Source organism: Vollenhovia emeryi, unplaced genomic scaffold (genome assembly GCF_000949405.1).
Source record: "Vollenhovia emeryi isolate VEMERY1.0 unplaced genomic scaffold, V.emery_V1.0 DF939148.1, whole genome shotgun sequence".
NCBI classification, from domain to species: Eukaryota; Metazoa; Arthropoda; class Insecta; order Hymenoptera; family Formicidae; genus Vollenhovia; species Vollenhovia emeryi.
Genome location: NW_011967218.1, coordinates 1,399,999 through 1,414,934, shown reverse-complemented (window position 1 = coordinate 1,414,934; position 14,936 = coordinate 1,399,999). Strand labels below are relative to the sequence as shown.

Below are 14,936 nucleotides of genomic sequence, written 5' to 3'. Positions count from 1 at the left end.
CTGCAAGCATTCGCAACGATATAGAAAGCCGCTAGTCAGTTGATGAGACTTTGTCTACTGCGTGGCGTGTGAAGTGATCGAAAAAAAGAAGTGCCGAAGAGACGAAAGTGTTTCGTCCTTTTTAATTAATTTTTTAATAAATTTTTAACCCTTTCATGACCGCATATAAGTCCCCATTCCTTGTCTCTCTAGGATTCTGTGGGATGCTGATGTCCCATTAAAAAAATAATTAAAAATCGCTCGGTGATGAAAGGATTAATATTGTTAACTGCGCTAAGCAGGCACTGTGGATCGGCCAAGCGGGATAGCGGTGAAGATAATTGAATTAAAATCAAATAACTCAACACGTTTAGGTAGGTCATATAAATTTTAACGCGCGGCTGAAAATGATTCCCCGATTATTTCTCTTCTATCGTCGTGATATTCGTTAAATTTCTTCTGTTAGATATAATTTGTACCTCAATTCATACCTGCTCTTAGCTCTACGCTAATTTTTACATATTTTAAATGTGCTTCGATAATTAGATTCGTTATTCATGAATGTTTTTTGATGATGGAATATAATATTATTAACATAATCAGTTTTATTACCGGTATCGGAAGAATGATCAGTAGATCACGCAGAAAAAGAAAGGAATATTTATATCTACAAAATAATCGTGATAAATTTCATGATAAGAGACAATCGTGAAGTTTCGATATTGTAAATAGGGAGATTTGTCATGCATTAAATAGCAAAATCGGATTAAGCAGATTTACTCACCGTAATTAAGACATACGTACCACTCTTTCTTCATCATGCAGTTTGTTAGGAGACTGTCTTAACAACAAGGCGATCACAGTGTTATCGCGTTGGACAGCAGTTACACGTCGTTATGTTAACGGTGGAGGATTAATGTTAGCGCAGGTAAAAAATAAAATAAAATAACGACACAACGAAAACAAACGACACACTCTTTTTCAAAATTAAAATATATATTATAAACAGTTTTATAATAATAGCAATATATAATAATTAATTATTATTACAATGATATTAGTGTTATTATCATTCCATTCACTTTATTAATATTAAGTAAATTAATAAACTAAAGTTCTCTCTTAAACTCAAGTATCTGCGTTTTCCGTAATTTTTAGTATTACTTCAGAAAGAAAAGAATTTGTGGCTAACAAAAATCAACGATAGGACACGTAGGTCTCGTGGTTGTTGTGCTTTTCGCGATTACTTTCCTGGTTTTTGAACAACGCTTGCTCGTGGCGGCGTTAACTTGCAGAACAAACGGTCGCGATATCTCCGGGTGGCCTTTCGATAGCGCATGTGCTACTGTATTTTGAGTCGGTTCATTCGCATGCATAAATAGAGACATATAATTCGAAGTAGCTCGAATTTCTGAACGGCACATTGTTCGATCAAAAACGTGACGTCATGCGCGATCATATTTAAGTCACGTAATGATTAAATACGCTTACTGTGTTGACACTACAACTGTGTATCAGCGAAATATCGATTTGTATAATACAAAACCAACGCGACGTTGGCAAATTATAAAAAGCTAGTTGTTAAAATTTATGCGTCTTTCATGTGAAAGACGAAATATTTATATTTTTTCGTCATCAAGAGTCAATCCTGAAATATATGTTCGATCGAGTCTAGGTAGCTTCATGATTGCTCAATGATTGTGCGATATACATGCATTTATATATCGGAACGGGAAAAGAACGAAGCGCACATTCTTACATCAAAAGGCCATCCAAGAATATGTTGCAGGAAAAGTGCTACAAGAATAACGATGACGGATTACGACATCGAGATCGGGTAGGACGCGCGACATAAATTACGCTTTTCGGTAGAAAGGAAAAGAATTGGAAGAGAAAATGTCTTCGCGGAATTAGCGATGCTCGATGGCGAGCGTGAAGTAACATTAACGACAGCTGTATCAATTAATAGTAATAGTAATAATAATAATTCGAGGCGAAAACGCGGTTCGCCTCGAAGTGGAATAATCGGATATGCGTTATCTCGACGGTCTATCATTACTTCCGGATCTTTCGTTCGCTGTTATATTCGAAACGAAGCACGTTCCCTGCATCGAGGTTTGACGTTGGCCGTGGTTAGTATTAATATATCGTAAATATATACAGGCACGATCGGTAAAAAATATCGGAATGACTCAGCTAGCACGGGAAGCTGCGTTGCGGCGTGACAAAATAGCCAGTTGCTTCCCTGTTTGTATCTTAAGTATTATGATAAATTTTTCGTAGGCCCGAAGTTAAACCGCTCTGCACACGTGATACACGCATATGTCTGCATAGGCCGGACAATTCTCGATTATTTCGTACTACGCGGAAACAAAACAACGGATTTGAATCATAGCAATACTACGTTGGTAATACGGTTGTAATCGTTTGATTGGATATTGCACAACGAAGACAAAGGCGTACTACGAAAATATACTTTTAGAAAAATTGCTGAGGGCTTGTGGCAGTGGAATCCTCTTAAATGCACGATTATTGCATCATCGTCGTCTTTGCTTTCATCGGCGGCAATGAGAAGATAACGCGACGATAACTTCGCTGGCAGACGAAAAAGGAACTGACGAATCTCTTCTCGCGCGAGCTGAGCCGCGTGGAGAATGCGGAATGTAAAATGACGCGAAAAAGTGAATGTGAACACTCGGTCTGCTTCCCTCCATTATATACAATCCTATTACGCGTATTTTTGTACCGACAGAAGCAAATTCTGATGAAATGCCCGACCGGGTGAAATTAAGAATAAAAAAAACTTTTCCTAAGTCACTTCTAAAAGATCACTCAATGATCGTTTATCTTCAATGGAGAGGAGGAGACCTGACTTCAGGTCTCAGACGAGTCGAGCGTAGTTTACTATATAATTATATATTAAGTACAATATTATATAATTATATAATAGATCATATTTGAACATCGTCTTTGGCGCATAAAATTGATACGCTCGAGAAAATCGATTTCCAGACGTCTTATAGAACTTCTTCTCTCGGTACAAAGCAATTCGGTCCATCTCGTCCCCGCGTTTCTTCCATTTTCTGCCTCTCCGAATCCCTACTCACGTATCCTCCCACGGCCAGTAATCGTTTTCTTAACGAATCGAAAGCGCATCGAGGACTCAAATCGCAGCCATGCCTCAATTTTTCTCGAATTCAAAAATTCAAAGGCAGACTAAGCTAAAATCTAAAGCTAAAAAACTCAGATTACAAGTAACTTCGTATGTATGGAACTATCCTGCCGTCTGTCCTTGTCGCGTATTGCTTATTCTTCCTCTATCTTCCATCCTTCCCCCCCTCTATCTCTCTCTCTACCATGCCGATCCTTTCGTTCTGTAACTTCCTTACTCTTCCTCGCATGCACACACACATTTTCTACACTTCCTCTCATCCTACATCAGTCTGTCTTGCATCACGTGCATACAAATAGACACGCGACACGCACACGACACGTATACACACACGCTCGGGCACATACAAGCACGCATAATACGTACACGCACTGCGGATGGACGTAATGGAGGGTATAAGGCTAGTCTAAAGACTGCATTTTTATCCGTTAATGTTAAGGTGTGCACCACATACGAAACGCTCGCGCCGTAACGGCGTATTTGTTTCTCATTCACTTCTCGTTGCCGCCGTTCTGCTATTTACTTGCATCGTTCTTCCCCCCCCTCCCCCCCCTTATATATCTCTCTCTTTCTCTCGGATGTTCTCTCGCTCCCTACAAAACGTTTTCGCGTCTATGCGTTTCCGTCCATCGCGAAAAATACGATCTACATGTTCTGGATGTCATGCAGGGTGGCCTCCATCTCCTCCTGTAGCAATTTGTTTTTCTCTCTCTCGGCCGTGAGGTCGTCTGCAAAGATCACTGGTTAAAGGGAAGTAACACACGGCAAGCCACACGCGAGCGTAACACACTGCGTTTCGGCGGTTAAGTTGGGTAAACGCGCAAATAAAATACAGCGCACACACGCACGCACACATATACACACGGGGCGGAAAGAAAAAAACGGGGTTTGCTTTACGATTGTCGAATCACTACGTTCCTATATATTACAATTAGGCAAACTGATTAGGATAAATTTTGATTGAACCGCTTCGACTTGAACTCTCTGGGTATAGAAACATAGCTCGTAATTTCTCTAGACTCTATGTAGAAAAAGAGAGACTAAATTTAAAAGCAGTGATTCGTAATATTCAGTTCCTTCGGTATTGTTCCGTTTATATCCGGTGTCAGTTTAAACCTTTTCACGTGTGCGCGGCACCCATTCTCTAGGAATCTAGCCGCTTGGGTAAAAGTGGCAATTTCTAATCATTCTGAAAACTTTCTCTTCTAAAAACCTTTCCCTGAATTCTTTCTCTCTTTCCGTTTAACAAGAAATTCAATTCACGTTGCAACAATTGTGTAACCGATATAAAAAGTATCGTAGCACACGTATTTACATATTTAAAAAAATGTAGATTAAATCGTGGAAAGAGCGAAAAGAACGGAAGTAATATATCAATGTGTACGTATTCTATTCTTGCCGTATACGCACCTTCGAGCCTGTCAACTTCCTTCTGGAGTTTCTGCACGGATCTCTCCGCGAACTCGGCGCGTGCTTCAGCCTACGCAAACGCAATAATTTGTCAGTCAGAAAATGACGCTTAAAATAAACTCGTCTATCGATTTCAAAAAGCAGAAAGACAGAGAAAGTAAGCCGTCCGTTTGAATAATCGTATAAAACAGAGGCATTAGTCATTCATCAAGATTTATGGCCGTTCTGCTTTCCTTTTCTTTGAAATCGTCGAGACAATTAATAATCGGTATATCAATGCTTCACGCCATGCGAGTAAAGCAAATTTCACGTCACACATGACTGCAGCTACGCTATGGGCCTGAATCTAGGCCTTGAAAGGTTACGACACTGTATTGCACGATTAATATGCTATTATCGAGAACAATGCTTCACTCTCTCTCTTTTTCGGGCAATACGCTCACTCAAGGAAGAAAAACTTACGATACTATTGAAACGTTTGCATTTGTCCTCGTGAGGCGATCTATGAATCTTTAGATTTCTCGGTGTTTGTACGGGCTTTGAAAGTTTCGCGTATTCTTTTCGTAAGTAGTTTAATATTTCGCGTACAAAAGTAGAAAAATTTCGTTATTTCCTTCCGTGGTTGTTTATCATATTCAAGTATTGTTCCATTTCCGATCATCAATTTTATGTTTCTCTACATTTGAACAATAGATGCGATCGAAATTAAAATGAAAATTCCCCGATACACCGATATTTCGAGGTGCCTCGATCCGCGATAATTATTTTAATCCTCGGCTCTCACTTACCTCTTTCAATTGACTATCGAGAATCTTCACCTGGCCCTCGAACGTCTCCTCTCGTTGCGTCGCCTGTTTTTAATCAAGCACAACAAAAAGACAAAACGAGCTTTCGTTAGTTCACCGCAACGCAGGAAACACTTGTTTAGTTACTTTCTTAAAGAAAAATAAAAATGGGGTCAGATGCAAAACGATGGGGGCACGCGAGTTAATATTTTAGTGGCAAGACCTACGACGCGAGGATGGATCACACGTTAGGAAATGCAAAGCAAGACACTCCCAAAGGATGTGTACCTCCTTTAGACGAGTAGTAAGGGTCTTAATTTGGTTCTTGTATTCCTCCTCGCGCTGGTTGGCCTACGTACAATTACGTAAATATTATTTCTCATACGACGATTTAACGGTGATTTTCTTCAGAACGTGTACCGACTGTCAAACACCCTACACTTAAGGTAAGGTGCTCGTCTCAAAATTAATGCTCGACCCAATTATTGGAATGTACTTTCATCGGTATAACTTATGATTTACAATTAAATTGGGCATTGTAAAAATGGCATGATGTACTTTCTATCCATAATATTTTCCGGCATTTAGACGCGGGTTAATTGATGATTAAGAAAATCATTATAACATAAAATGAGAATTGGGGAGACGATTATAGTCCACGGAATTATGTTCCGTTCTGATTGTGTTCTACATGGGGCGTAAAATAAATCGTTTACCTTTTCCTCGGAGACCTCGAGGGACTTCAAGTTATTGCCGACGACACGCAATTCTTCCTCAAGCTCGACAATCTTGCTGCAAAGTTAATAACCATTTAATGTTCAAGTTCATGGATTATACAGAAGAAAAAAAACTGCAGACAAACGTTTTCAATATTTCTCATTCTTTTAGAGATATAATTAAGTAATGCTGGAAGTTGTCCGATGAGGGAAATCAAGTTAATAGAGAAAAAAAGCTTTGTTCTAGTATCAAAAAATATTACATTTTGATTAATGCACAGTATATATGTACATTGATCTGTCTAGACGTTTTTGAATTGTGTATTGAAACGTTCGTCGGTGATTCATATTTCTGGACGATATGACGAGCGAACGACAAGGGAATTGCATAGTGCTGCACATGGAGGAAGAGGGATATTACGGTGAACACATGCGTGTAACTGCACTTACGATTCGGAAAGCTCGGCCTTCTCCTCGGCGCGCTCGAGATCCTGCTCCATCATGACTAGTTTCCTGGCGACCTGTGATCAACAGCCACACAGTGTCATGCGCGATAAGCAAAGGTGATGGAGGTGGTCATGAAATAGTAATACGAAAAAAAATGGAACAAAGAAATTGTCAGGTGTCGACATGCACAAAAATCCGATGTCTCCTGGCTCCCAGGGCTCCTTCCGGCTGCTAAAAGATTAGTGCGAGCGCACTGTGCCACAATGTTAATTAAAATTACACATGGGATCGCATCTGCGTCTATAGGCAGCTCTTTGGGTGACAAATCTTTTGAAGGTGATTAAATGAGAGCGACAAATAATTTCGGATATTGACGCCGCGGGTGTATTGGAAAATTAATAAGATCATCAGTTCGATTCAACGTAATTGTTGCTTACTTCCCTTAGACGCAGATGGTGTCGTGGAAAAGCCACTATTACTATTAAGATATTACACTGCTACGAGACAATACTACTTAACGATTAGACTAACGTTTCGCAATTCTGGCCCTCCACGACGGGAAAGGTCTTAACAACTGATACACTTCGCAACTACTTTTACTGGTAGAATGCGATCACGAAAAGTATCGTTATCGTGCAAAACGAAATACAGGCGTGGTTAAGGGGGTATATCGCCTTCTTCGTCCTCGCAGACGAACGTGTTACGAGCTAACGGTGCTGTCAAAAAGTTACGGCAGCGAGCTGAAGCGCGCTCGGCGATGCATGATGGAAAAGAAAGGGGGCGGCAGCTGGGTGAGATGAGAGGAGAGAATGCCGCGGGAACGTTCGCACTTCGGGCAAAAGGTGCCGGACGGGAGATGCCTAATAAAAATGATGATGCTTACGACTCTCCGGCCTCGGCACGCTCCTCGGCGCGTTCTAGATCGGCCTCAACCATGGCCAATTTACGGGCGACCTGTATAAACGACACACACATACGGTTTCTACATGTGTTTGCCTTCCATCACCACCTCCTCATCCTCCTCCTTATCTTCGGCGACCTCGCCGCCTCTGAAGACTTCGGAGGCGGCGGGCTGGCGAGACACCGGCGTCTCGTCGCCGTCGTCATCGCCGTCGCGGTCGTGATTGGAAGAGTTACGGTCCTCGCGGTGAGATTCTCCCCCTCGTGCTCAAAGTCCGTTGACGAGCTTGTGCGGCGGGCCTTGGCGTCTAATCCGCGCGTATCCAAAGCTACCGTTTCGCGAGGAAAAAGAGCGAGCCGCGTACGTGATCCTCAATACACTCTTAAGCGTGTATCGCCAAAAATTGGAGGTGCCCGTTAAATGAAATAAAAACCGTACGTAATTACGAGAGACATAAAAATCCACCAAATAGATAGTTCCTCGAAATTAGGAGTTTTATTGTCAGGAGGTACATTATCTACGCGATCACGAGTGTGGCTCATGCGACACAGGAAGAGTATAACGAATGCCTACGCTGATAGAAAAATGTGTAGTATTGAAAACTGTAATTGCATAGTAAAATAATTACAGTCAGGAATATCATTTTTATAGCAATTATTACTACAATATTAGCAACCATGTAGACACACAGTGATGCCAACGATTTAAAAAATTTACTATAAAATATAAGCTTTTAACTGTTGTCCTGTTAAAATGTCCAGGTAATGAATGGTAAATTAGTTAATTATTTTTATATAGTAAGTGCGATCAAAAGAAGAGGATGGAAATGGACTATAATACATTGTTAGGTCAGCCACAACTTACGTAGTTGGAAGAATTATAAGAATGTGGTTGGCTCCTAAGACGACTAAGAAATTATAGCGAGATTGTGCTAACTGCAACCATTTTTTTTTCTGTCAGTGTGTCTGGCGTAGAAACAGACATTTACGGCTAGTTTCACGAACGTCGGTTAACTGTTAACCAGAGTCCTATTTAGAAACGTGTGCCTCGAATTTGGCGGTGCTACGCGGTACGAGCTTAAGAGCGTGGATCGAGAAAATACATTGTAAAACGCTGCCACTCGCGGACTTCACGCGCGCCCAATTTGCATGTCTAATGGCATTCGCGTTCAAATTAAAACATCCTCGTCGTTTTAATTTGACGTTTTAACGACGGGCTGAGCTGCTGCATTAACGTCCGTTTCTTTCTCTTTTTTCGAGCAATCTTCCCGAAACGCTCGCAAATGGGCGGCCTCTTCCAATCGACGGCCACGCCGTCGAGAAAACAAACGACCGGAGATACAGCACGCAAGTCGCGTCACGCAAATTGCACCTCGGTCCTGACGGACGAGTCCCGATGGACTCGCAAGCGCATGTAAGTACGGCAATGTATGGTCACGCTAGGGAAAAAGATCGTCGTAGAGCGAAACTCTTAGCCGAACTCTTTTTCTTTTTAAATCGCCGTGGCTCTGGACGTGTCTGTAATCGTGCCCTACGACGATCTTTCACTCGTGCGGCACAGCTTACGCACAATCGTGGCCGCGATCGATCGTAAAATGGCTTCCCCGCGGGAGTTTAATTGAGAGATTCGCGATTCGCGCGCACTCGGATTACCGGTTTCCACACGTTCCCTCGCTCTCGTATATCTTCGCCTCGGAAATTTTCTGTTACGGTTAGCACGAACGATCTCCACGTACGAGACTTAGTTCGACGTGCCTGCGCTCGAGATTCGCATCAATTTGACCTCGCGCAGTCAACATGATTCCGCGATCGACTCGTGCGATATCCCGTGAAAACTCTGTGAACACCCACGATTCCGAGGCGATAAAAGCGAAGATTTTATTCAGTTCGTTGAGAAAATGCAAATCTGCCACAATCGCGTTGATTTTATAATCGTATGCGGTATTTGTAAGAAGAATACGACGCGCAATCTATGTCGTCCCGGTGGACTTCATCAGTTTCGCGACGACCCGGCCATTTTACGATGGAGTCGCGACATGATTTTGCGAATGAACGACAGATTGCAAGTCGCCTTGTACATATATGTGCAAAAAAATGAGGTTTAACGAAGACATCGACACACTCAGTTGCTGTTAGAACTTGTCGTCATCCCTGTAAGTTTCTGTAACGGTTAGATAGTTAGATCGTTAATTAGGAGATCAAAACAGACGACTGCGTGGAAGCAACTATCTACTGAAATAAATTGGACGACTCGATTAGCATTGCGATAAAATCAACTCTCGCACACCGCGATCTATTTTCGCGCAGTCTGTTAATTAACGGCGATTTAACAGATCGCGTGTAACGTCATCGGGTGGGAAAAATTAACTGATTGAAACTACGGTGAGTTCAGAAGTTTCAATAAAGAAACCTCGGCAAGTTACGAGTTCCCCGGTGATAATCATCAATTTGCAAAAAAATTTTCGTAGTTAAAAAAAAATTATTCAAATTAAAATTAATAGTTAATTGCCTCTAAATTTTGGTACTATTTTGACACTTCTAAGGATAATTCACACCTACTCAGCTGATCTATACACCTATATAGGATCAGCAATAACGTACTTTGATGACATTATATTTTTTATTCCTCCCTTGAATCTTTAATTCTAAAATTTGACTTTAGCTCCTACTTAAAAGGACCTACTTTAATGCAAAATCGGCAAAAGTAGAAATTCCCGACACTATCAGTTTTAAAGTAGGAGTAAATTTTGTACCTGCAGTTCGACCTCTTTTACTGTCTCAGGTCCTACTATATAATAGAATTAAAAGTTCAACATTGGACCAAAATTTCGACTCGGCAATCTTTTACTATTTTAACTATTAATATCAATTTTCATTTTAATATTGTTTTATTGGAGCCTTGTTCATATTTATTAAAAAGATACTGTATTGTTGAAGGCAAACGAAACTCGCGTCTCCGAAAAATGAAAAATAAATGAAATAGTGATTCAAAATAATAAAAAATAATATTGCAAAAATGTATAGATAGATACGCGTGACGCATTCTGTCGCGGACAGATTAGGTATTTAGGTAATGTGAAATTATATATTGATGGGTCGCAGTCGTAAATAGCGATCTCTAATATCATGCAGATGACTGAAAAAAAGATTTCGAACGATATCTTATCCCGGCGAAGCGATACCGGTAATCTCCGAGTGGACAAACAGCAAAGTGTGCATCACCGTAATTTCAACGTTATCGCGGCCAACACCTACCATGACAACTCTCGTCATTCTGGCGCGTCACATTCCGAAATCCAGCAAAGCGAAACGCGCTCGTCTCAGCTCGACAAGCTTGACAAAAGCAGCACCATGTCGTTTGACGCGCGGCGAGCCGCGCGATAAAGTCGCGCGGCCACGCGCGTGTCGTTATCACAACACAATTGAGGACTGTTGTTAAATTTAATTACGAGACCGGACTCGGGAGTAACGAGACGACAGACTGAGCACGCGGTCCAAACCTCCACGATACCCCGAAGAGACCGTATTTATCATAAACGCGCGCGTACGAACTTGGTCGCGCGGTCATCTCTAAACTACAAGTATCTAATAACAGGAATATATATGTAGCAATAACAAGATTAGACTCTAGTTACGAAACTGGCACTTGAGAGACATTTTGTTGTAGCTTTTGTCGTAACCGAAATGAAAACACTTGGAGAAATCACAGATACCCGATTTTTTTACGCGAGTCGCGCTCGTGAAACACGTTAACACTCTCGTACGTATGTATATCACCACTCTCTCTCTTTCTCTCTTTCTTCCTTCGTTTCTTCCCGCGTGACTCCTATTTGATCTTTAAAATTTTAGTCTAACAAGATGAAAACGATCTTTGGAACACTGCACTTGTCGCGAACAAACTTTTCTAAACGGAAGGAAACTTTTTTCACTCTTATTCGCAGCCCAGATCGCGATCACAGATCGACGTGTCACGACATTTACCCCTGCCAAGATTTCACTGCGCCTCCTCACCTTCCCAACTTTCGTACGATCGACGGGAACATTCGCTTCGCGACGCGGGCAACGCGGGAAGATCGCCTCGTTATTTTTTTTCCCCCCTAAAAGACGGTCGAAGCCTCGGCGAACCAACCAACACGATTTGAACGAATGGGATGTGCCCCGTGCGAGACACGTATCTTTACTCGCAACGGAGACGCGTATCGAACCACGGTGTTTTTCGAGCACACAAAGAGAAGACAGAGAGTTACGGGGTTAGGCACTATTTTGACTATCGACTAGGAACCGTCATCGTCATGATTATCATCGTCACTGCATCCAACACGCTTGACAGTGGTAGCCGCGGGCGCGCGAACCTCATCGTATTTCTTGTCGGCTTCTTCGGCGAGGAACCTGGCCTCCTTCAGCTGATTCTCGAGGGCGTCCATGCGCTCTTCGTCCGCCAAGCTGCGGTTCTCGAGAATCTTGCGGGCGCTTTAAGGTGGACACATGTCGAACGAAAGAATTTACGGTTAAAAAAGTGGACTAGACAAACGGATCAAGTTAAAAGATAGGTTTCGGACGACCGTCGAAGGACGTCTCCGCTCAGCTCAGCTCACAACCGATGATGTCCGCCTGTAAAGTTCACCTGGAAGATAATCCCGGAGAAAAACTACCGACCGACCTGGACGATTCTACACCCTTACACCCTTTCTGTTTGTGTTGGATTATTCATGCCCCGAGAGTGGAATCCTGTTTTCTTCAAGCTCATTTACTGTACCGTGAAAATGCATCAACGAATAACAGATAAGTGACAGATATTTTGGTATTTATGAATACAAATGTCAGTGCCGTGAACGTCCCAAGCGGTTGGTAGTTGGTCTCCAATCGAGAGAAGGGTCGCGCGGCCCTTATTTTTTTCGCTCTTTGTTCGCTGGTGACCCACCTCCTCGTATTTTTTATCCGCCTCTTCTGCGATCAGTTTAGCCTGCGCTAGCTGCTGCTCCAACAAGGATACTCGGTCGTCCTCCATGTTAGTGCGGTTTTCGAGGGCCTTGCGTATCCTAACGATCGATCGTTCGTCGATTTTTAGAAACGAGTTAATCGTCGTTGAAAGAATGATCATCGCTGCGCACGAAGTGACTATTTCCGCGACCGTCGATTTACGAATTTTTCTCATAAGCGCGATATAAATAATAATTTAGATACATAAAGAGGATAAAATCCTATTTTTTTACAATGCGAATTTATTTTGTACACCGATTGGCTCTTTCGGTTTACGTACAGATAACGTCTTTCAATTTTTTAAAAATTAGCCGCGTAAGTCAAGAAACCGGAGATGTGCGTATTTGAAGTTCCTCTCGTACGTGAGAAAGAATCGTGCAAGACGTGCGAAGCTCGTACACGTCATTCGTTATCAACGACGATAAGAAAACCTAGTGTTATTTTAAGCATTTACGTACCACCGTAAAGAGGTCATAATCGGCAATTAGACATTTTGAAAATTACGATTGCACTTAATGACTTTTACATTCAACACTTTACTGTCATATGCAATGCAAAAATAGGTAGATCAAATCAAGAGAGCTTCGGGATCCTTTCGACATGAGTTTATCTCCCAAATAAATAAATAAATAATCAATATAAGAAAACGAGTATCCAGAAATTTTTAATTCTAAAGAATCCGAGAGCGTGCTAAAAAGTAAATCCGTTCGCGTACTAAAAAGTAAATCGCCGTCGCGGCGGATGCGATATGTAACCACAAGAAGTAGGTCAGGATGTGGTGTTCAAAATCCACATCTCACTTCGTTTCTACTTGAAAGACATCTCCGAGCACAAACGAGAGGAAAAGACATTATATATCGCGAGCCAGTTTTTAAATTACGTAGCAATTGACTAGAGAATTGTTCGCGATATCGTTATTTTTCGCAATGATTAAGCACCTACTTGTGCATGTATATCTATAATAGACAACGAATTTGGTATAATAGCTACGCGAATTTCTGCACGTATCATAATTACATAACTGTAACTGAAATACTAAAGAGCTGTTGCGTTCGGGTCTATATTTGGTGCGATACTAGTCATACAAAATTGCAGTGAATCGCGTCGCGTTCTATAATTAAATTCCGGAAAAAGGATCTCCAAGAGATACTCAGTCTTTTTCTCAGATCGATTCTTTCAATGTAAGACGAGTGCGAAATCACGGAGAGAAATGATTTCTTTTAAAACACAAAAAATATCAAAACTGTCACTCATAATTGTGTGCCATATATAACTCTATTAATATTATATACTATATTATACTGCATATGTGCAGATACACATAATGGATTCATAGCAAACGTGGCATAAGAGAAAGAGAAGTTATTCGAAATAATTTCTTAAATGTCTTTTATACATTCAGGCTTTTTAATTATTTTTAATATTTTCAATCTCGAAAAGTGATCTGCCAATGAAAAAGTTTTATTTTCTAATTAATTGTAAAATTTTTTACATTTTATAATAAGACATAACAGAAAAGCATGTAACAAGGAGAAAGATTGCAATTTTAATGCTATAAAATAACGAGATAAAATTGATACAACGAAAATATCGATTATACCACTTTTGCATTTCACTTATAACGAGGGGGAAACCGCTGAGGGCATTGTGGTGTACAGATTTGCGGCATTACCGGGCATTACTAGGCATTTTTGGGGCATTATAAATATAAAATACGGTAAAATAAGATGAAATAAAATAAAACAAGATAAATAATATAAAATAATAAGATAAAGTAATGCCCACCGGGCATTAGTGGGCATTGGTGTACAAGATTTTGGTCAGCGGTTTCCCCCTCGACTTATAATTAATCCCCCGATAATTTAGAATTATTCGCATGTAATAAGAATGATCGGGAGTAAAATCTTGTAAATCTCGCTTCTTCATGAACATAGTTAACAATAATTAACATTATCTATTAAATAACATCGATCCTTGCTGGCGACTTGACAACAAGCGCACTAGAAAGTATTAATGTTTAATATTTAATCGAATAATATCTGTTACTCTTGATCATTCTCGAAAAGATAAAAAAGAAACTACGTAACAATGAGCAGCTGTTTTTCATTAACCTGAAACGCTCATGCATTTTCATTACTATAAAATTGTGCCAATTAAATTGGAAATATATTTGTATCTCTTGTGCTTTATCTTAATTTTGGTAACTGCTCGTTGCAGATAATATGTAGGCGGATCACCGGCACGAATAAAAGAATTCGCAATTCCGATTGCGGATGTAAAAAGACGGAAACTTACCGTTCGCTCTCATCGGCAGCTTGCGATGCCTCCGCCAATTTGGCAGTGGCAGTGGCAAGACGCTCCTCGGATCTCTCGAGGTCCTCCTCCAGCAGTTGAATACGGCGATTCAAGGCGGCGACCTCGGACTCAGCCTGTAACACACGAGAAAGAGTCCCATTCAGTATAAAATATAAAGTAAAAATCTACAATTCTTAATTTTATATGCTCTTAGTAAAACGGACAACGAATAACGTAGGACAACGAGGCACT

At 40.9% G+C, this 14,936-nt stretch overlaps 1 protein-coding gene across 11 annotated transcripts in view; it reads right to left on the bottom strand.

Annotated features, from left to right (window-relative positions):
- LOC105565933 (tropomyosin) overlaps positions 1–14,936 on the bottom strand; it is a 44,364-nt gene that overhangs the window by 1,126 nt on the left and 28,302 nt on the right. For 4 of the 11 annotated variants that reach the window (XM_012019530.1, XM_012019536.1, XM_012019531.1 and 1 more), the window contains 6 exons: positions 14,685–14,818; positions 11,762–11,879; positions 7,393–7,463; positions 6,063–6,138; positions 5,635–5,697; positions 4,562–4,631 (listed from right to left, as the gene is read on the bottom strand). In XM_012019530.1, coding sequence (XP_011874920.1) covers positions 4,562–4,631; positions 5,635–5,697; positions 6,063–6,138; positions 7,393–7,463; positions 11,762–11,879; positions 14,685–14,818 — 532 coding nt within the window. Of the gene's footprint in view, positions 1–6; positions 3,880–4,561; positions 4,632–5,349; positions 5,413–5,634; positions 5,698–6,062; positions 6,139–6,512; positions 6,584–7,392; positions 7,464–11,761; positions 11,880–12,330; positions 12,449–14,684; positions 14,819–14,936 lie in introns of those variants that run through there. The other 7 variants (XM_012019533.1, XM_012019537.1, XM_012019539.1 and 4 more) reach the window with 4 other exon arrangements.